The 22,369-nt window shown below is 38.6% G+C and overlaps 1 protein-coding gene and 1 long non-coding RNA gene across 2 annotated transcripts; both read right to left on the bottom strand.

The window, feature by feature from the left end:
• Positions 1 to 1,742: 1,742 nt before the first annotated feature.
• On the bottom strand, positions 1,743 to 12,165 carry LOC125315408. The gene is made up of 3 exons (XR_007198664.1): positions 12,155 to 12,165; positions 8,763 to 8,769; positions 1,743 to 2,244 (listed from the first exon to the last, which is right to left on the bottom strand). It is a non-coding gene; the product is annotated as an uncharacterized LOC125315408 (long non-coding RNA).
• Positions 12,166 to 17,039: 4,874 nt separating this feature from the next.
• LOC115755961 (CASP-like protein 1D1) lies at positions 17,040 to 20,795 on the bottom strand. Its single transcript, XM_030695600.2, has 3 exons — positions 20,418 to 20,795; positions 18,290 to 18,416; positions 17,040 to 17,541 (listed from the first exon to the last, which is right to left on the bottom strand). Exons 1-3 carry the CDS (start codon positions 20,699 to 20,701, stop codon positions 17,317 to 17,319), a joined length of 636 nt encoding a protein of 211 aa, XP_030551460.1. The 5' UTR covers positions 20,702 to 20,795; the 3' UTR covers positions 17,040 to 17,316.
• Positions 20,796 to 22,369: the final 1,574 nt, after the last annotated feature.

Below are 22,369 nucleotides of genomic sequence, written 5' to 3'. Positions count from 1 at the left end.
ATAATCATGCATTTGTGGCGGAAAATCAGAGGCATTTCATTAGATGCGGAAGGTGGATATCCGATTATGAAAAGGGCACTTTAGTGGATTTGGCTAAAGTAGAAATTTGGGGGAGGGGGGGTGTAACTGCGGCACATAAATACTTAGCAAACAAAGCTGGAGGAAGCAAAATTTTGGGTTTCATCTTGCGCGATTCTCAAAATTTATTGCAAACAGAAAAATCTGATGGTATAAGTAGGGGAGATTGTCAAAGTCTTTTGAATCATTTTCATTGCATGCAAATGAAAACCCCAATGTTTTCCTACGCTATACAGGTAGATCAAGATGGTAGAATGAAAAATTTATTTTGGAGAGATAGCTTGTCCAAATTTGATTGCGATCGTTTTGGTGATGTGTTGGTGTTTGATACCATATATCGTACCAACAAATATAACATGATATGTGCACCTTTTGTTTGATATTTTCATATCAAGTAATGGATCGAAGACAAGAAATGGTCTCACAACAATAAGTGACACCATGAGAATCCCAAAAAGATGGAGGCATGACTAGGCAAAATCTTCGGACTAAGAAGCATTTGGATAAGCTAATTTTCCAATTCATGACAATTTGAGAAGATGTGGCATAACTTGACAGACAACTTTCTGCTAAGTGCAATTCAAGACATATGCTATGAAGACTTACTTGTTGTGAAGACTACTTGCCGGACTTGGTTAGCGCCGCGGTAAGCCATATCAATCCGAGAAGTTGTGACTGTGGCTATAATGTGCAAGTTGATCTCAACATTGATATCCATAGATGCAAGTAGATCCATTTGATACCAATCATCTTACACTAGTAATTGATTAAAATAAGAACATTAATGATAATAAAAGCATGTTCGGATAGAGATTGAAGGCACGTAATTACCTTGACTTGTTGGGACAATGCACTCGAACTAAAGTTGTCTCTTACCACATAAGAAATCCACTCTCATCTAATAAAAGAATAAGACACAAGCGAGCAACCGAATAACCATGACGGACAATAGAAAGAAACCCGTTTAGCCATTTTGTGTTTCAGAACCTTCCCTTCATCTAGGATCTTAAGAGCCACCAGTTCCCCTCTCTTAGAGTTTAGTGTAAATTTGACTTTTGCAAATGTTCCCTCGATCACACCTCATATTTGCCCACTCAGCGCTTGACTTTAGTTAGATTCATTCCAAATTCTCGCATCGAATCACTAATTACTGATGGTTGGTCAAATGTTTTTGTCATATATCTTCAATGTTAGTCAACTGCAGTTTATTACAGGATGCTACAAGCAAATTCTCGGTCATGGAGCACATTGAGGAAGCAGCATGAACCGACACCATCATGACTCGTGCAACAACGATGCAAAGAATACATGCAAACATGAGAAGAAACTTCATGATTTTGATGTACTCTGCCTAATATTAGTGACAAAAATGACCTACATCCTCCTTTAACCAAGAGTACTCAAACTAGATAAGTTATCGGTATGTAATATTTTCCATTTCTTGAGACATGAACCGTGTATAAGACAAGTAAGAACTAGCTGATGAAAAAACTCTACACTGGAAATAAACAAATAAAAAATGTCGTGTATAAACCAAATGAGAAACATCACAGCAATGAAAAAGACAAAAAAAAAAATGACACAAAAATGACAACAAAGAACCATTCCAAAGTAGCGTGGGAGTATAATCTCAAAAATATCCCAAATCTTATATAGCCTTTTCACCAGAGACGGAAAAAATCGTAAAACAAATGCAAGATGTGGAATCGGAGCTCAAGCAAAGGTGAAGAGAGGGCAGGAAACTTGATAGCGAATACCCGTAACCAATCCATCCACACAATTACAGCTCGAAATGAGGGAAGACCCTCAAATTGTGCCCACTCAAACTATGAAGTGAGTTCGCTCCTTGGGTACATTTTTCAAGACTGGCTTCTCAACAATAATAAAAATCTAGCAAAATTTCCAGCAAAAAAACTATACACGTAACTCGAAATTGCTGCAACAAGAGCCTATCAACTGCTTCCTTCCTAGAATTGAAGTCCCAAAAAGCGTCAAAGATGCTCGGATTACCAGCAACCTACCACAAGCAAAGTCTACAAACACACGATCCAAGAAGTCCCAACAAGCAAATTGAAGTGAATAACCAAGAATTCCTACTTATGAGTTGAAAAAGAAAATAGTCATTGTGGAATCAATTGAATGGAAGATACTTGGAAAAGAGAGCACCTACAATTTCCACAAAGATAGAGCTTAAATGGATGAGATTAGAGCAAGCCGTGAACTTGGAGAAAGACAAGGGCGCAGTAGAGGGGCTACGAGACGGTAGAGCTGTGGTTTTGGTGGAGGGACTACAAAGAGGAGTTCAGTTTTTGGATTGAAAACCCTTACCCGAGCCGCCAATGGGGTCGGGAAGGCGACAATGTGGTTTGGTCGAGGGAGAGAGAGTGAACTTGGAGAGAACAGAGCAAATTGTGGACTCAAAGAGAGAGAGAGAGAGAGAGAGAGAGAGAGAGAGAGAGAGAGAGAGAGGCAACACGGAGAGGCTTCGGGACGGCGGACGTGGAAGCGGCAAGCAGCGCGGCGTGGTTTTGGTCGAGTGACCGGCCGAGTGTCGTGGTAGAGTCGAGATCCGGTTGAAGTGTCGCGACCTAAAAATTTAATTTAGGTTAATGGATTATTAGGTTAATCGGATGAATTAACTAACCTAATACGGACTCTCCCAAGCCCTACCAATTCGCAACTTAGGTTTGATTTTTTTTCTTTTGTAGGAGCCGCCACTAATCTTTTTTGGTAGGTAGATTAGATACCTAAATAAAGTACGGGAGAATACTCTATTTTCTGCTAACCAGAGATTTAGGGTTCGGGGACTTGATTATGTTAATTTTTAATTAACACCATTTCGGTACCAAATTTCATGAAAATGCTTTTTCCCGATTGATGATTTGTGATTTTGATTTCCTTTTTCCTTTTTTTTTTTTCAAATTTTTGAATTGAAACAAATGAATTTGAACAAAATTAAACAAAAATACCCATAATATACCTTTAAATCCGATTTTCCGATAAATCTTCTCATTCCCGAAGATTCGGGCCAGAGCGAGATTTTATCCGCTACATCCTCGAAGATTCGAGCCAGTATGCGGATAATATATAGAAATACAACGTCCCTTCTCGCCAAAGGGCAGAATACGAATTTCTATATTTAAATCACCATCCCATCCCATAAGATCATGGGCGTGGCGTGTGATTTAATTTTCCGACGGGGCTAGGCACCGGGGAGCATACATTATAGGCGGTTTTGTTTAAAAATGTGCAAATATTTATTGAATTTTTAAAATCCTTAAGGGATTCTGAAATTTTCAAGGGCATATGGCCCTATCCGCAAGGGATTGCATATCTTTTAAATTTAGGAAAGACTCTTGAGATTTAGAATGAATTTTTTAGATAATTTCCCAGATTTTTAAAGATATGTTTGAAATTTTCAATCGGGGTGTGACCTCATCCAAAATATTCAGATTTTTGAAAAAATTCAGATCCAACCATTCGAAGATTATCCATAAGATACACCGAATATTTTTTCCTAAAGAATCCGAAAATATGCTCAAGATATGCATAATCATCCGCAAGCCAAAAGATATGCGGAAAAGTTCAAATTTGATATGCAAAGATCAATCATTATCTATGAACGACCCACCAAATCTCAATTGAATATCACTAACTTATCTTTGCCAAAATTCGCTTTTATCCGATCAATTTTAGAATATGCAAGATAATCCAAATTCAATCAAGACAAACAAGATGAAGTGAAATTCAACCAAATCATGTTCATATTTTCGGATCTAATGATATCATGAGTAAAAACCCGAATTTTTCGTGCATGCTTTCAATTTGATGACTTTTTTATACTCTGGATAATGATTAATGACTAATCTCCGAAAAAACAAAAGTCTAACTTCTTGGCACAAGAACAAGCGATCGCATTGGCAACAAACTTTAACGATATGACAAACTCGAATTACTTGTTACCCGATCCGAATGTTGCCCGAAGATTTCTGCACACTAAATTCAAGGGATGGATCGGTCGACTATGGTACTCACGAATTGTGATGATGCTTTCGGACTAAGTTGCTCTCGATCGCAACGATGGATGATCAATTGGCTTTAATGGAGAAAACTCGCAATTGTGGACAGCTATTGAGCAAAATTGTCTTGCTATGTTGTCCCTTCGTGCACATATATTGATGGATACTCCACAAGATGACAAGAACACCTTTTGTGCCCCTCTTCTTTGTCTTTTCTCTTTTTTTTTTTTACTGGACAGCAGCACCGTTTGGAATTTGGCTTGTAACAGGGACGGAAATCGTTGAGCAACAGGAGCAATGATCGCAATCTATGACCTGCTTCTTTTTTTACTTTTCGTCCACTGCAAGAACACCAAACAGCGACTAGAAGGCACCAGAAGAGCAGCAGCTACCGAACGATAATAGCAAACCGTGAGCAAGAATAGTAGAAAAATAGTGAGTAGAAGCAACTCGCCGAAGAAGGTAGGCTCGGCAATGAAAGGAAATCCCCGCCCGAGACTCCTTGCTCCCTTTCTCTTGTCTTTCTTCTCTATCTCACGTGAAGGCTCATGGATGTGTGTGCAGAAAAACTGTCGACCCCCCTAAACCCTAGGCATAACTGTGTATTTATAGAACAAAGGGTTGCGCGCAAGCGTAGGGTTTACCGACGACCGTTCGATTCATAAATTTCATTAGATATCAATCGTCGGATTAAAAATTTTGACTTTTAAGGAGTCCTATTTATTAAAAATAACTATGATTTTCGTCCAAATGAGGACTCCCACAAGTTGGACCAAAGTCCTAGGCTTTTGTGGGCTCATTTTGTCATTCCGGACCCAATTGGACCTTAACTAATCAAATGGATAATTAATTTAGGCCTTTTTGCAATTTTAAGAGCTCAAACGGGCTGTTTTAAGTCCAAAATTATGATGAAAAATTCGGCATCACCTCGGGGCCTCATTCGAAATTTACAAACTAGTCTGGTCCAGCCGCCTATCAAATTAAGCTCAATTGACCCGACATCCGACCCTAAATGCCATAACATGCTTTTGACTGACGGAAAATAAATGTGCTATGCATGATAAAATTATTTTTCTGAGAACCATTACTAATTCTCATTTTTATGAAATGATAAATGAAAATTAAAATTTAGGTGTCAACAGCTGCCCCTCTTTGAGTGGAGACTCGCAGAGGTTTCGCTCAAAGACCAAAATTGAAACCTAAATTTTGAAAATGCAAATCATAGTAATTTTTGGTGGGACTGAATCCCATTTTCCGATGCAGGTGAAATGATGCATGAAATGCAATGCTGTAAATAACATGTGTCAAAGATTTCCCTTTTTTCTGTATTAGAGAAACTTGCGCATGGATCGCATACGAAAATACCTGTTTTGGCAAATATCTCATACGCCGATGATTCCCTTAATTTCCAGACTTCCAGTGGATGCCAAAATACTAAGGTACTAAGCCCATCTGTTACCAGTAGTTTCCTTCTGACGCGAGACAGCGCAAGATATGTGTTGTAAAGAAATATGCTTGAGTTATGGTTCAAGCTGACTATTTTTGACTCTCGGGAAGTGGCCCTCGTGCACTATCAACCGTGAGTCGGTAGGTTGTCTCTTGGGAAGTCACCCTCGTGGACTTCGACCTTGAGTCGGTAAATTGTCTCTTAGGAAGTCGCCATCGTGGACTTCAACTATGAGTCGGTAAGTTGTCTCTTAGGAAGTCGCCCTTGTGGACTTCAACTATGAATCGGTAAATTGTCTCTTAGGAAGTCGCCCTCGTGGACTTCGACTATGAGTTAGTGAACTATTATTGTGGGAAGTCACCCTCGTGGACTATCACCATGATTCAAGAAATTGCCTCTCGGGAGATCATCCTCGTGGAACTCAACACGAGACGAATTATTAGGAAGTCACCCTCATGGACTTCAACCATGAAATTGTCTCTCAAGAGATCACCATCGTGGATCTCAACATGAGACGATAAACTAGGAAGTCACCCTCGTGGACTTCAACTAGGGACAAACAAGTTGGCCATTGGGAAATCACCCTTGTGGACTTCAACCAAGTATTGTGCCACCATGCCCAATTCAAATGTCGGGATTGTCATGCTCAATTCAAGTGTCGAGCAATGATAAAGAAACATACCTAATTCAAGTATAAGAATGGAAATATCGGGTAAGTAAAGGACATACTTATCTGAGAATTTGAAGGATTATCTTGTGGGTAGTTGCTAGCTTGGCTTTGTTCATTGAATAATCCTTGGATGAACTTCGAGACTCGAAAAGGAAATTCGATCATAAAAAATATGTTACTTGTCGACAAGTATCAAAGGTAACACGTGCAAGCATACATGACAAAATTAAACAATAAGATCATGCACAACTTTTTGTCGATCATCAATTTCTTTAGTTCTTGTCAAGCATGATTAAAAACAAAAATATGCATTTTGCTCACATGCCATAATTGTTCACAATGTGGTTTATGCATAACTATTCTGTCAAGTTTACATTACCAAATTTGTTCAAGAAGGTTATCACATCATGAATGCCCCGAATGTAATATGAATAGGAACTTCAGTCCGAAAGGGCTTTCTCTCACTCTCGAGAAAAGATATTTATCCCGACTGCATGATTTAAGAGAAATCACTCAATCTTACCATCACCACATTCAACAATGATCCGAGTGATCTCGCAATTGGTACAATGAAGCCGATCTTGAGGTCTTGATTAGGACCGTAATGAGGGCTAGGTCAAAGGTTTAATCAAAGGGGACTCCAATCGAGTCAAAGCTTATGAAATGAAATTCTTCATTATCCGCTTCGGGTTTACAAGCCAAGAACCCCGCGAAATGAGATAAAAACGATCTTGCTCACACTTCTTCGAGCGATATTCATGAGCATTTAAAATCCTACGTTAACCCTAGTGCCCTAATCCGAAAAGACTTTTGGTAAGGGTTGTAATGTAGGCTCAAGGTAGGCTTGAAAATGAAAGGCCTATTCAGAGCAAAGGAGTGTATGATGATAAGATTAGCGATCATCCATCCTCGATACTTCATCAAGAGTGCCATCGGTAATCTTCATTAATGTACTTCAGAAATTATCTTTCTTTGAAGAACATTTTATGAACCAATTCAGATGAGATCTCCCTTCCTTCCGGAAATTTCTTTTGAGAGAGCTCTTTTTCTTTTTCCCGATGGGAGTGGGCCCTTTCGCTCTTTAGACTACCTCTTTCCCTCCTTTTTTTTGAATGCTTGAATTTCGAATTTTTTCTTTTTTTCTCTCTCTTGCTTGTTTTTTTTTTTTTTTTGCATGGCAAGCTTTGCTTTTTTTTACTCCCTACTCCCATCTTTCTTATTGAGCTCTTTTGTTAAGAGAGAAGAAGAGTCTCACCTAAATCTTTTGCATATTATGCTATCGGATCTTCCAAGTTTCAGCTTGCCCCAAGGCACTTGACTCGTCTATCAGATGGTCTAAAATGATTTCCTTTCAGGATGATCACCAATTGGGTTTCAAGAAACGAATTCGCCGCTCAAATTGGGTAAAGCAAAGGATAAATGTATATGATGTAGAAATGAAATGCTCTTCGTCATGTCTAAGGCCCTTGAGCTAACATAGAATTCGCATGCAACAAATACACTCAATCGATTAATGCAAGTGAAAGCAAGAAAATTTCACTCATTCTTTGCATTTCTGAAATTGCCCCAATGTGGGGATATTCTTGGCAGGGGGTTTGAAACGAAACCATCGTTCGAAGGGGTTAAGCAAAGGGCAACATATAGTATTTGGATAGAGGGAATAAATGCCTCTGTCATTTCGGCTGTCGTACCTTTCGCGAGAAAACCCTTTGCCTTGTGAATGCAGAACATAACTCCCGCTCGGCTCTTCGGGGGTTACAATGTGGGACATATATGGAAATGGATTGCCTTTCATCATTCTTTCATGCCCCATTCCGTACATTCGACGCATCATATATGTTTATACTCCCTAATCAGAGTTGGTAAATTAAACGTAAAGAACAATCACGCGTAAACCATGCAAGACATGAACACGGCAATTCCAAGCATTAGCCACATTTCATGAAAATCTCATTCCCTTTGCTAAAAAAATGACGATGCAAGAATGCGAGAAAATTATCGGGAACGAGAAAATCTACGTTGCCCCGCAACAGGTGAGTAGATTAACTAAGTCGGGAAGTCTACTCCTCGCGTTGAGGATTAGCTTATTCCTATCTTTGCCCCAAAGCAAGAAAATCATGCATGAGTGAGTCGAGAGATGCTCGGACTTGTGTCATGACAGTTACCATCAAGTTGGTCATATGCTCCCGTAAGAAAGTAAGTGTTACCTTGAAAGTAATGTGAGATAGAGAAACATACTCCCTCTTTCAAGTTGAGGTCCGCTCGCTCCATTTTCAATCGGAATGGGTATAGCTTTTACCAAAATACGAGATTGCCCCAAACATGGTCAGCACCGAGGACCGAATTATGAGCTTTGGCTAGCTACTTTTTCCACACTTGATCCCTTGAAAGTCGTAGTGCCCCAATTCGCATTAGATGTATCTTGCCCCCGCACCGGTTCTAAAACATGTAGCCGATGGATCAATAGAACAAGCATGGTCAAACATCATGTAAGCCATTTTAAGAAGATTTTTCTTGAAAAACTTTTTGCTTTCGAAAACCTCGGGACAATAATTCTTGAGAAGCCCAACCCTCGGTACTTACCATTGATAACAGATTGTTCGATCGTTAGTTATCGTCATTGGGTTAGTTTGGTATGCCTCAACAAGATTCCAAAATAATGAAAATTTCTGTAATTTTATTGATCATGAATCAATTAAATTACATCTTATTGAATTCAAAATGCAAACAATTCCTCAACGGTGAGGAATTTTGACTCTAATCAACCTAGGAAATGAAAATGCAACCTAGACACTTAGAATGCAGGAAATACCCACGCAGGGGATTGCATAAAAATAAAAATGATACTAATTTGGGTCTACGCCCACTTCCTCAAAGATCCTTCAATTGCTCGCATGATTTGGCAACGGGTTACTCTGCACATTAGGTTGGCCGGGTGACCGGAATGCAAATGCCCCTGTTTCAAGCAAATCTTGAATTCGATTCTTAAGCACCATACAATCATCGGTTGAATGACCCGGTTCACCCGAATGATAATCACACTTCTTAGTCGGATCATATTTAGGGAATGAGGCGTAATTGGGTCGTTGAGGATCCGAAGTTAGCAAGTTCTTCTTTCGCAAGATAGCCAAGACCCGCGAAGGAGTTCCCGGAAGAGGTGTAAATTGACGCTTGGGGCGAAATTGCTGACGTTGGTTCCGATGGCCATAGTTAACTGTTTGTTGGGTTGCCATTGTTGCTCTAGGGGCTTGAACGGGAACTTTTTGGGCATAGGCCACATTCACCTCAGCGGCCGCTTCCTTGTCTTTTTTTCCGAAGAATCGCTTCCCCGAAGAACCGAAATCGCCATACCAACCTTTCTTTAATCCACCCTCTACTTCTTCAGCCATCGAGATCAACTGGCTAAACGACCGAGCAGATGCACCTAGTATATGAGAGCGCATGTTTTGTGGAAGCGTAGACACAAATAACTTCATCAATTCCCGTTCCGGCGGCTCCGGCATAAGCTGGGTTGCCAAATTCCTCCACCTAGTTGCGTCTTGTTTGACGGTCTCTCCTTTCTTCATCTCGGCTTGTTCCGCATCTTCCCTAGAGATAGTGATGTCTAGGTTAAATCCGAAATGTTTGATGAACGCTGCAGCCGTTTTTTCCCAAATTTCAATGCAGTTGATATGATGGTTGGTGTACCATCTCATGGCTGGCCCTTTCGGACTTGCCTGGAAAGTTTGGACCATAAGAAGATCATTGGTGACATACTTAGTCATCCGGGCCTGGTACATCTGGACATGTTCTACCGGGTTAGACGTGCCGTCATACTTTTCAAATTCCGGCAACTTGAATTTGTCTGGGACTTGAACCTTCGCATACATAGACAGGTCGATCGGGGAAACATGATGCGTTCCTTCTACTTCACGCAATCGTTGATCGAATTTTGCCAAAAGTTTGGCACTCTCATCATTTAACATGCCGGTTGCAACATTGGGTACAGTTGGTGTGGCGATTTGAGGCGCGGGTAAAATGACATTTCCAGGAGGCTGAGTAACACCTTGAACGCCGGATGGAGGAACATTTGCAGGAGGTGGATTGTCACCCCGAGCTCCAAGTAAAACATCTTCAAGAGGTGGCATGCCATTCAATGCTCCATCACTTTGTGCGCTTGCTTGAGGATCGACAATTGCTGGGGGTTGAATCATGGATGCCACTGGGGTTTGTCTTTGAGTCATCATGAAATTAGTCATCATTTGAGTCAACATAGCTATCTGGTCTTTCATATCCTTGATCTCTTCTTTGATCTGCATTTTTACTTGCGCTTCGACACGAGCCGCGATTTCAGCATCATCAGCCATCTTTCTTGCTCTGGATCGAGTAACAATTGGTGCACGTGGGGTACCCGTAGTAAATTACCTTCAAGGGAGGGTCATATGATGAGTATAATACATGAGAGACGTCGAGTTGATCCATGGCTATACTAGACACATGAGCACTTGACTCGTGACCCTGACCTGAAGATTCCAACCTCGTCGGATTTCGGGAATTTATTCATGAAAAATCATCCGATTGTGAAAATGGTGTGAAAATTTACCAGATTATATCCAAGAGGCTGATTAACAACTTTTGTGTTGGACGATCGAGCTAGATCTAAGTGGATCAAATCAGTTTAATGCATCTTTGTGAAAAATTACGTTCAGAAAACTGTTTCGTCCACCTGTTGTTAAAAGAACGAAGGGCCCCTTTAAATGGTGAATTTAATTCCGAAATTTTTCAGGCTGTTAATTGAAACATATATCAACAACTTTCATGTTTGGAAATTTAACAATACGGCACGTTTACTAGTAGTAAATTGCAAAATGAATCTGTAGCCTGAGAACGTACGAGATCCCAGCCTGCTAGAGCCCGGCCATTAATTCCATAATAAATAGAAAACAGACTGGATTACCACGAAATTTTTTGACACGATGGTTCAAGATCTTACAAACAATTTTCATTTAGAGCACAGAAATTGAATCTGACTTGAAAGGGGTATAAAAATTCGTACAAGACAGCAAGGTCAGAATGAAAACAGAACTGTTTTGTTAATCAAAACGTGTAATCAAAGTATGACCACCATAAAATCCGAAAGAAAAAAAAAATCCTAAACAAGAGACCTAGGAATGTAAAGATACAAGTAAAAAGACAGGACTCGACAAGACCATAAAGACAAACCTAATTTGCCATGGACCGACTCATGAAATGAAGGGAGAAAATACATGTGCGATCATGAGTTCAGAGACAAGCGGAATGACATATGCATGCTTTATTAGCCAGATTTTTACAGCTTTCAAAAGCGAGCTTGACTTAAAGATGTAAGCCGTGTTTTCGCCCTTTCAAGCTTAGGGAATGTTAAGAAAAACCCCTCGTGCCCGCAGATTCAGGCCTGAATGGGGAATCTTAACATAATCGGGGTCGAAGGTAAGGTCGTCCATTCCTCCATCCCGAGGCCGGGCAAATTCTTACCTAGACACCATCCTAGGTTCATCTAGTATTTTAGGTCCAATGCAATGTCATGAATCATGCATAACAAGTTTAATCCACTCAATTATGGAATTTGCAAAAATAATTAAACTAATGACCCTGCAAAACAAAAGTTAGAAAATTACATTTACATAACCTGCAAAAACATTTAATACCTAAGGGAAGTTAAGGACAAACACAATCTATGAATTCAAGAATCAAGAGAAAATTCACGTTTAATCAATCAAGGCATAGATCATAAAAATTAACGGCTTAAGCCCACATTTTAGTCCCCAGTAGAGTCGCCAAGCTGTCGCGACCTAAAAATTTAATTTAGGTTAATGGATTATTAGGTTAATCGGATGAATTAACTAACCTAATACGGACTCTCCCAAGCCCTACCAATTCGCAACTTAGGTTTGATTTTTTTTCTTTTGTAGGAGCCGCCACTAATCTTTTTTGGTAGGTAGATTAGATACCTAAATAAAGTACGGGAGAATACTCTATTTTCTGCTAACCGGAGATTTAAGGTTCGGGGACTTGATTATGTTAATTTTTAATTAACACCCTTTCGGTACCAAATTTCATGAAAATGTTTTTTCCCGATTGATGATTTGTGATTTTGATTTCCTTTTTCCTTTTTTTTTTTCAAATTTTTGAATTGAAACAAATGAATTTGAACAAAATTAAACAAAAATACCCATAATATACCTTTAAATCCGATTTTCCGATAAATCTTCTCATTCCCGAAGATTCGGGCCGGAGCGAGATTTTATCCGCTACATCCTCGAAGATTCGAGCCGGTATGCGGATAATATATAGAAATACAACGTCCCTTCTCGCCAAAGGGCAGAATACGAATTTCTATATTTAAATCACCATCCCATCCCATAAGATCATGGGCGTGGCGTGTGATTTAATTTTCCGACGGGGCTAGGCACTAGGGAGCATACATTATAGGCAGTTTTGTTTAAAAATGTGCAAATATTTATTGAATTTTTAAAATCCTTAAGGGATTCTGAAATTTTCAAGGGCATATGGCCCTATCCGCAAGGGATTGCATATCTTTTAAATTTAGGAAAGACTCTTGAGATTTAGAATGAATTTTTTAGATAATTTCCCAGATTTTTAAAGATATGTTTGAAATTTTCAATCGGGGTGTGACCTCATCCAAAATATTCAGATTTTTGAAAAAATTCAGATCCAACCATTCGAAGATTATCCATAAGATACACCGAATATTTTTTCCTAAAGAATCCGAAAATATGCTCAAGATATGCATAATCATCCGCAAGCCAAAAGATATGCGGAAAAGTTCAAATTTGATATGCAAAGATCAATCATTATCTATGAACGACCCACCAAATCTTAATTGAATATCACTAACTTATCTTTGCCAAAATTCGCTTTTATCCGATCAATTTTAGAATATGCAAGATAATCCAAATTCAATCAAGACAAACAAGATGAAGTGAAATTCAACCAAATCATGTTCATATTTTCGGATCTAACGATATCATGAGTAAAAACCCGAATTTTTCGTGCATGCTTTCAATTTGATGACTTTTTTTATACTCTGGATAATGATTAATGACTAATCTCCGAAAAAACAAAAGTCTAACTTCTTGGCACAAGAACAAGCGATCGCATTGGCAACAAACTTTAACGATATATGACAAACTCGAATTACTTGTTACCCGATCCGAATGTTGCCCGAAGATTTCTGCACACTAAATTCAAGGGATGGATCGATCGACTATGGTACTCACGAATTGTGATGATGCTTTCGGACTAAGTTGCTCTCGATCGCAACGATGGATGATCAATTGGCTTTAATGGAGAAAACTCGCAATTGTGGACAGCTATTGAGCAAAATTGTCTTGCTATGTTGTCCCTTTGTGCACATATATTGATGGATACTCCACAAGATGACAAGAACACCTTTTGTGCCCCTCTTCTTTGTCTTTTCTCTTTTTTTTTTTTTACTGGACAGCAGCACCGTTTGGAATTTGGCTTGTAACAGGGACAGAAATCGTTGAGCAACAGGAGCAATGATCGCAATCTATGACCTGCTTCTTTTTTTACTTTTCGTCCACTGCAAGAACACCAAACAGCGACTAGAAGGCACCAGAAGAGCAGCAGCTACCGAACGATAATAGCAAACCGTGAGCAAGAATAGTAGAAAAATAGTGAGTAGAAGCAACTCGCCGAAGAAGGTAGGCTCGGCAATGAAAGGAAATCCCTGCCCAGACTCCTTGCTCCCTTTCTCTTGTCTTTCTTCTCTATCTCACGTGAAGGCTCATGGATGTGTGTGCAGAAAAACTGTCGACCCCCCTAAACCCTAGGCATAACTGTGTATTTATAGAACAAAGGGTTGCGCGCAAGCGTAGGTTTACCGACGACCGTTCGATTCATAAATTTCATTAGATATCAATCGTCGGATTAAAAATTTTGACTTTTAAGGAGTCCTATTTATTAAAAATAACTATGATTTTCGTCCAAATGAGGACTCCCACAAGTTGGACCAAAGTCCTAGGCTTTTGTGGGCTCATTTTGTCATTCCGGACCCAATTGGACCTTAACTAATCAAATGGATAATTAATTTAGGCCTTTTTGCAATTTTAAGAGCTCAAACGGGCTGTTTTAAGTCCAAAATTATGATGAAAAATTCGGCATCACCTCGGGGCCTCATTCGAAATTTACAAACTAGTCCGGTACAGCCGCCTATCAAATTAAGCTCAATTGACCCGACATCCGACCCTAAATGCCATAACATGCTTTTGACTGACGGAAAATAAATGTGCTATGCATGATAAAATTATTTTTCCGAGAACCATTACTAATTCTCATTTTTATGAAATGATAAATGAAAATTAAAATTTAGGTGTCAACATGAAGAAGACAGAGAGAGAACTTGGGGAGAGAGAGCGCTCGTCGACCTCGCTTGGAGAGAGAGAGAGTTAATGAGACTTGCCACTCTCTTTTTGAAAAATTTGACCATGGGATAACGGAGGAGAGGAGAGAGATAACAAAGATGGTTGGATCTCTACTTTTTGGAAAATCTAACCAGTGGGGCCCGACCAGTCACGTGTTGACCTCTCAATGGTTTAATGCACTATCTAGTTGGCAAATCTAATCTAGCCAATATTTTCTCCACCCGACAAGGCCTATCGCGATCCAAGCCTTCCTTGCCAACGTACCCTTCGTTGCCAAACCGAGCTTCACCATTGTTATTATTCTCCCTAAGGGCCTAAGCCACGAGCACTGCTCGTCACCACAAGAAGCCACGAGGACCGAGAGGCTTTGCTGTCATCATCGGGCCATTGCTACTGCTGTCCGCCATCGCTACTGCTTCCTGACTCTATTAATGATCTGGAGCCACTAAGCCATGCTGCTGCTGTCTCGAGGTTACCTTTAGCCCCGACACAAGATCTGCCGAGTCTGCCGTGCTGAACCGCGAGCCTTATTTTTAACCACATGAGCTTCTGTTATCACCACCAAGAAACCCAACCGTGAGCCTCCAGAATCTGTCGCCGCTGTTACTGTAGAATCATCAAACAGAAAGGCCATCCGGCAGCACCACCGCGAGCCTCGCATTGCCTCTAGTCTAGCGATCTCTGTCGTCCTTGGGAAATTGTCGGCCGTGACCTAGCTGTTAAGAGTCGCTGTCCGTGAACCATACGACGAGTCCTGCCAGTCGTCGAGCCACCACAGCGAGTCCCGATAGCCAGCCGAGCAGTCCGAGCTGGCCGCAATCCATCGATCCCCTGGTTAAATTTGGAAACATTATTTGCAATCTAGATAACAATCATAATCCTAGATATTCTGCTGCCTATTGTGAATATTTGAATATCTAACGTGATCTTTAGGGCCCGCACATAATATTATTAGATATAGCAATAATCTAAAATCTACATAATTGCTAATTCAATCCGAACGAATTATTTTTTCTAAATCATCTAGATTTCTGTAGATAATTAGGAATTTAATTCGAAAGACACCGAATCATCTATTTCGTTTGTCGCAATCTTAAATTCCATATTTGAATGAATTATGTGGATTGCGGTTTGAATCATATCTCTAGCGAATGTGCTTGCATGCTTTAAACTTTAATAAATTATCATAATGTAGATTAGAATATTCGCATCCTAGGATAAAATTGCATCTTAGATAGACTGCAATTTAGAATTAGCATCTTAGGTAATTGTTGCATTTTAAAAGTATATTTGCATGTTTAAATGAGTATCTATGATAGGATAGTACTAGGCTTAATTCCATGCATAATCTAGACTAAATTAAGTTTTTGCTAGATAGTTTACTTAGGTTATCAACTAATTTTGAAAATACAAAGAAATATATAAATACCAAGTTATGTAGTATGCATGTTAGGTCACATTGCATTTAAATTTCATGTTTAGGTCATTTAATTGAATTGCACATCATGTAGTTGCATAATAGGTTAATTAATCAGAACGTAGCATAATCCGCATATTATTTTATTTAATTGCATGCCATCTAGGTGAGTCATGTAGTTAATTTAATTCATGCCATTGCATTTAGAATAGGAATTCATGCATTGCATTTAGGTTAGCTTTTAAAAAGCGAAAATCCATAAAGAGAGAATAAATTGCTTGGTGCGTGCTCCTTGCAATTATTTGATGTGTCTTGGGTGTTTAATTCATTGATTGTGCACACGCATGATAATCTATGTTAGTGACTTAGCTTAAAATTAATCCAAACTACATGCTAAACATATTTTTCATGGTACCAAAAGGGCATTAGATAAATCTAGTATAAGCAAGTCCCTGGAGTCATAATCTCTAGTTAATAGAAATAGAATAGTTTTCATGTTATTTTATTTTGGTGCATAATCGACATACCGTACACTGATTAGTGGCAACTTCGAGTAAATCAATCTGCATGTTAATGAGTAAACATTGAGTTACGATTTGGTATGAACTTGGGAGGGTCCGAATTAAGTTAGATAACTTAGTAATTTATTAGCCTGAATTTTTAGGTTGTGACAATCATGCAAAGGTGCAGGGTCGCGACAGCACGGCACTACACTGGGAAGAGACGTACATTTGTTGATTGCATATCTACTGTAAATCATTGATGAGGCACTTATTGGTGTCGACTATGTGTAAATTTCTGGCTAGAAACTAGGGTACGAAGTTACAACTATCTACAAAGTAATGATAGTATCGTTGAAATTATGTATGTGTCAAAACTTTACCAACTTTCACAAATAGAATTTTTTTTTTTTAAAGCTAACTTAATGAATGAATGCTCCGGGGTACTCTAATTTAACTTCTTGATGTTATCTTCAAGAACCTAATTCATACCGAGGTTCTTGCTTCACGTAGAGACATCCATTCCATGATAACATTGGACATAAATACCCACTGTCAGCAAGTGGCCCAGATACACACAGACACATTGGTAAACACATTCTAGACATCTCCTAGAACCAGACACGACGACCCAAAAAACATGTACATGTAAATTTACACGAACGAAACCAATGCACCAGCCGATGCAGGATCGACCACATCGCACGAAGAGCACAACCCAACCAGAGCGATCGACAGACAAGGAAAAGCGCCCCCCTTCTACTTGGGGATCTTCTTGTGGAGATTGACGACAGAGAGGGTGATGAGGACGACGAGGATGACAGCGGCGAAGAGCGAGACGGCGGAGGCGGCGCCGATGTGCTGGCAAAAGGTGTCATAGACGTTGCACACTTTCCCCCAGTTCACGTGGCTGTCGCCATTCAGGCCGATGTAGCCGACCGTGCCCGCTGTGCCTGTGGCCGACGCGATGATGCCGAGGATCACCTATTTGTGCGCCAAGGCGTTTGCGTCAGTGTCAAAGAGACCGACAATAGAAAAAAATGACGGAAAATTGTTGATGCTGGCGGGAATGAGGCAAGAGGAATTAGAAACGTAAGGGACATACAAATCTGATTATAATGAGCATTTCGTCCCGTCACTTTATAAGTTAATTTTATCAATCGGCCACTGCTATTTTTTATGCTATTAACTATTAGTTATGTCAGAGTATTTGATTTTGAAACCACTCTTACTGTAACAGCTTAAATTTTTAGAACAATCGGCAGTAATCCCGCAAATTTTTTCCAACCACAAATACTAGGATGCCAAGTAGGTAATTTTCTGTCATTATCGTTTGCCTTTCTCGGGTAGTGTGATGAGAACAAGATAAGGTCGCGGCAACTATGATCGGGTTATCATTTAACTTTATGGAGCTTTAATTCAATCAAATTGATGCAAAAATGTACAATCACTTGACGAGATACTTATCGGTAAGCATGTCTCTAATACAAAATGATGTCATTATTGACAAATTCGATCATAAAAAGCCAATATCATAAGTTCATAACAGTAAATTCATTTACATTTTTAGTAGACTTTGTTACGTCATCACGATTGGAAATAATGGTACCCATCAAATCGTTTCTTGTGGGGCAATAAACTTTTGATTCGACATAATTTGAGATAAGCTCATCAAATTGAGTAACTGAATAAAATATGATAAAAGAACGGTGCCTGGAAAATGAAAGCTTACCACGTCACAGATCACAAAGAAGAGCAAGAAGTCTTTTGCGAAGATTGGGGCCAAGATCACAGAAATTGATGCGAGTGCGGTGATGATGCTATAAAGGCAAGCCACGGACATGGCTGCTACAAAGTATCTGCATATTCGAGTCATAAATGAACAAATATATAAATAAATGAAATATAATTAGAGCATAAAAGGTATATTTTTGAGTTTTTTTTTAAAAACAATGCTATTCTGACAGTGTGACGGTACTATCAATTATTTCTGATCATAAACACATACTATCATTGCGTGTTTTGTATAAAGCACTCATTAATTGAAAAATCGTGAGATCAAAAATAATGACAAGACTGTTAGATTGTCGGGGTATCAACTCTTTCTTTCTTTTTTAATATCAATAATTAATTGCTTAAGGATATCAAGTGAAGCAATCCACCAGTGGAGTAAAGAAAAGGCGGTTCACCAACTTGGATTATAATAAGATATGCATCAAGCTTTGGGTTTTAAGTGTTTGATTTGATTATGTGGTCCATATCAATATTATATGCACAATTTTTTTGTCCCATATGGTTACATGTAAAATATGCAATCATTGAGTTTAATATGAGTAGAAGCCAAAAGGAACGGATGATATAAAAAGTTCGTTCACCAAATTTTGTGACAAATCATAAATTTAAGTTGATCATTTCTATATATTCATAGATAAAAATAATTCTCTCATTTTTCGCAAAAAATACTTCGTCTACTTGATTATTTTCCTAAGATAAATAATTATTTTCATTCAATCCATTTTGCATGGAGCGAGTTATTTGAATCGTCGAGTTTATGGGCTCCGTGGTTGTTCGAGATCTACCGAATTCAATAAGCAATTTTTTCAACTTTCTTTTCAACATTAACTACAAGAATAGGTCCCACCCAATTGGGGAGAACACCATTTAGGTGAAGACTTGATCCTTAATGCTTAATTTGAGTAATCTTCTATTGCAAATAAATTTATGTTGGGGGCAAATTTGTAAAGTTCTAATTTGTGGCTGTCTGGGCGAGGCCGGGTGAGGGCTAGGTGAACATCGCCCAGCAACCGACGAGGGTCGCCGAACCCTCACCGGCCGCTAAGAGGAAAAAAGCCCTAGAAAGAAAAAAAGAAAAAAATATTTAACAAATTAAAAATAACATTAAAATATTATTATAAATTGTCAACATCAATGCTGATTGTGTCATGCAGAATGACCGGCATCCACGTCAACAATTTCTTATCAAAATTGATTAGATTGACCCAATTGGCAAAAATGAAAAAGGTTTAAAACTGAATTAGTAAACTTAAAAGGTTTAAGACTGAATTGACAAAAATATGATAAGTTTAGAACTTTTTTGACAGTTTACCCCATAAACGGTAACCTAAATTCTCCTTTTATTGTGTTACGAGCTTTTGTTATTATACATACAACTCTGGAAAATACACAAGTGAATTCAGAATAAGGTGTACCAAGCCTCGGGCCAACATATCATAAGTGATACCCACATGAATCCCACTCAAATTATGACCGAGACCAAGTGTGCTCCGTACATGGGGTCTCGAGTGCGTGCGAATTTTCGCCATAGTTTATATAATATTCTATTTTCCTATTATCATGTTATGAGACAATATAAATGTTAATTTTAACTAGCCAAAGCCCCTTTCAAGAAACCATTTCTCACTTGAGAAACTGCATTATGTGTGGTTTAGTTGTATAGTAGATGATTTATCTTCATGCAAAACGCCAATTATATTTTTCTATATAATCATTTTCGATGTTGGATCAATATGGAGAGGGGGGGTGATAGAAATTCAACCCAAACCCTTCGTAGTTAATGGATTCTTCCCAGGTCGAATCCTTGTTCCATGACAATTTTAAAAGCAATTTACAACCTTTTTCCTAGAGTCACACGTCAAAAGATGTAGATTATGAAGCCTTACCTTATTGTCTTGTCTATGTACGAGACATGTCATCTTCTTTGGCAAGAGAATTATATGACAAAAGTCCACCACTTATTTGGAAAAGTTGATGAGCAAAACATGATTGAAAAATCAAGAAAAAAAGGGAAGTGGAAAAAGAAAAAATGAATTATGCTGCGCATGGAATGAATATAATCTTACATGAGAGCTGGTGAGTTATCGAACTTGGCCTCGAGCGGAGCCGGAAGCCTTGGGGCGGCTGCCGTTGCTGGGTTTGTTTGGTTGGCTGTGACCATCACCACCAACGCGGTCAGGGTGGACGCGAAGAACAAAACCCTAAGCAACACGTCAACCATGAAGCCCAAATCCACTACCGGGGGTGGCCCGGAGGGAGGAGCCGCGGCTCCCGGGGGAGGCACGCCGGCCTCAGGGTCGGGCACCTTCTCGAGCTCAACTGACTTCTCTGGCTCCGCCGTCTTGGCCATAGTTGCTATAAGCTAGCTCAAGTGGACTAATGTACTTGTGTTGTGAAGAAGTTGATGCTTTGTATTGTAGAAAAGCATGGTGCGTCCGTGGGGTGTATATATTGGGCTTTAAGGATGTGTTTGGTTGGAATTACGGGCACGCTAAGACAAATGGGTTTGAATAAAGTGGCTTAATTTGTTGAGCAGCCAAAAATTTAGTGGCTCTCCCTCTCTCTCACTCACTGAGTTGGAATCGTTGGCCCGGGATTGCTTCAACCCAACTCAGACAAGTGTTGATTTATATATTTCATTTTCAAGAGTGGGAATGTGAAGCAAGAAATTGGACTTGTCTTTTCGGGTTATATTTCTTAATTGTGGGTAACTCCCTAGCTTAGGGAGCTTATAGCTCAAGCGGCGGTCCTGTTCGATGTGAGTTGGACATTGACATAGAAAGGTATTGAAGAGGAGCTGGTTTTCTGTGAGCTTGATTCTTGACCAGATTGCAATAATTTGCTAAAATTTATCACATAAATATATATACTCCAAGAAAACTATAAAAAAAAAGACCTAAATCTATTGCAATTGTGCATATCAGTCCTAAACTTTTTTTTTTTTGGTTACTTCAGTCTTGAACCTTTTGTATTAGTGTCAATTCAGTCCATCTAGTTAATTTTAACGGGACAGTACCGATGTGTATTTTTTCAAATAGTATTTAATAATGGGCGGCGTTGTTTTCACTTCCATTTTGGCTAAGGCACTCCTTTTTTCAATCAATAGACCTAAATACATTTCTCCCTCTTCAATTTATTATTTCTTTTTTTATCAACCTAACCAACATAACTGCCTTTATTTTCATTTTCACTTCTAAATATCACATTCACAATATAAATGTCAAATTACACTCTATAAAATATCACTCTATAATACATCATGTTATCATTTTTCCTAGAGAAGTTCGTTATTCTTAATTTATGATCTCAAACTTTTAATTAGAAAAGCTATATAAAATTTTAGAAATTTCTAATTATAACTACTCATGAACACACAATTAATTCTCGATTTTTTATGAAATAGTTTGAGGGAAACTTTATTTCAAAGTTGAAATTTAAATCCAATATAATTATCAAGTAGATTTTGATCTTGTGGGTAATTTTCAAATAGACTTCTAGGTTTCTAAAGTTACAAATCGCTTATTTATGCTTCTTATTTTTAGCTTTTCACATTTTAATATGAACTATAAGATGGGGTTAAAAATTTGTTTACACATTTTGCACTTTCAAACTCACGTAAGTTGATCCACTTGCCATGAGATTGAATTTGCAATCAATATTAATTCCTTTGTTTATATCAAGAGTTCCACAGCACGAAATTTCATGTTTTTTTTTCCTTTATGTGTTTATCCTTTGTTAATAAATATTTAAATACAAATATGTTCGACATTTTCTTATGCTTTTAAAAAATTAATCTTTTTCATTTTGTGATCAATTTTACAGTTCTTTTTTTTTTATCTAGATCGACTAAAAATAAAGGTAGATTTGTGGATTAGCATGATAAAAAAAAAAAAAGAAACATTTAATTGAAGAAAGAGGAGGAGGGTATTTTAGTAAGTTAACTAGCAAAAAGGAGTGTTTTAGCCAAAATGAAAGTGAAACTAGTGCTGCCGTTTAATAATATTTCGAATTTTTTATG

This window comes from Rhodamnia argentea, chromosome 6 (genome assembly GCF_020921035.1).
Source record: "Rhodamnia argentea isolate NSW1041297 chromosome 6, ASM2092103v1, whole genome shotgun sequence".
NCBI classification, from domain to species: domain Eukaryota; kingdom Viridiplantae; phylum Streptophyta; class Magnoliopsida; order Myrtales; family Myrtaceae; genus Rhodamnia; species Rhodamnia argentea.
The sequence above is the reverse complement of the archived record's forward strand: the minus strand, read 5'-3'. Positions and strand labels throughout refer to the sequence as shown.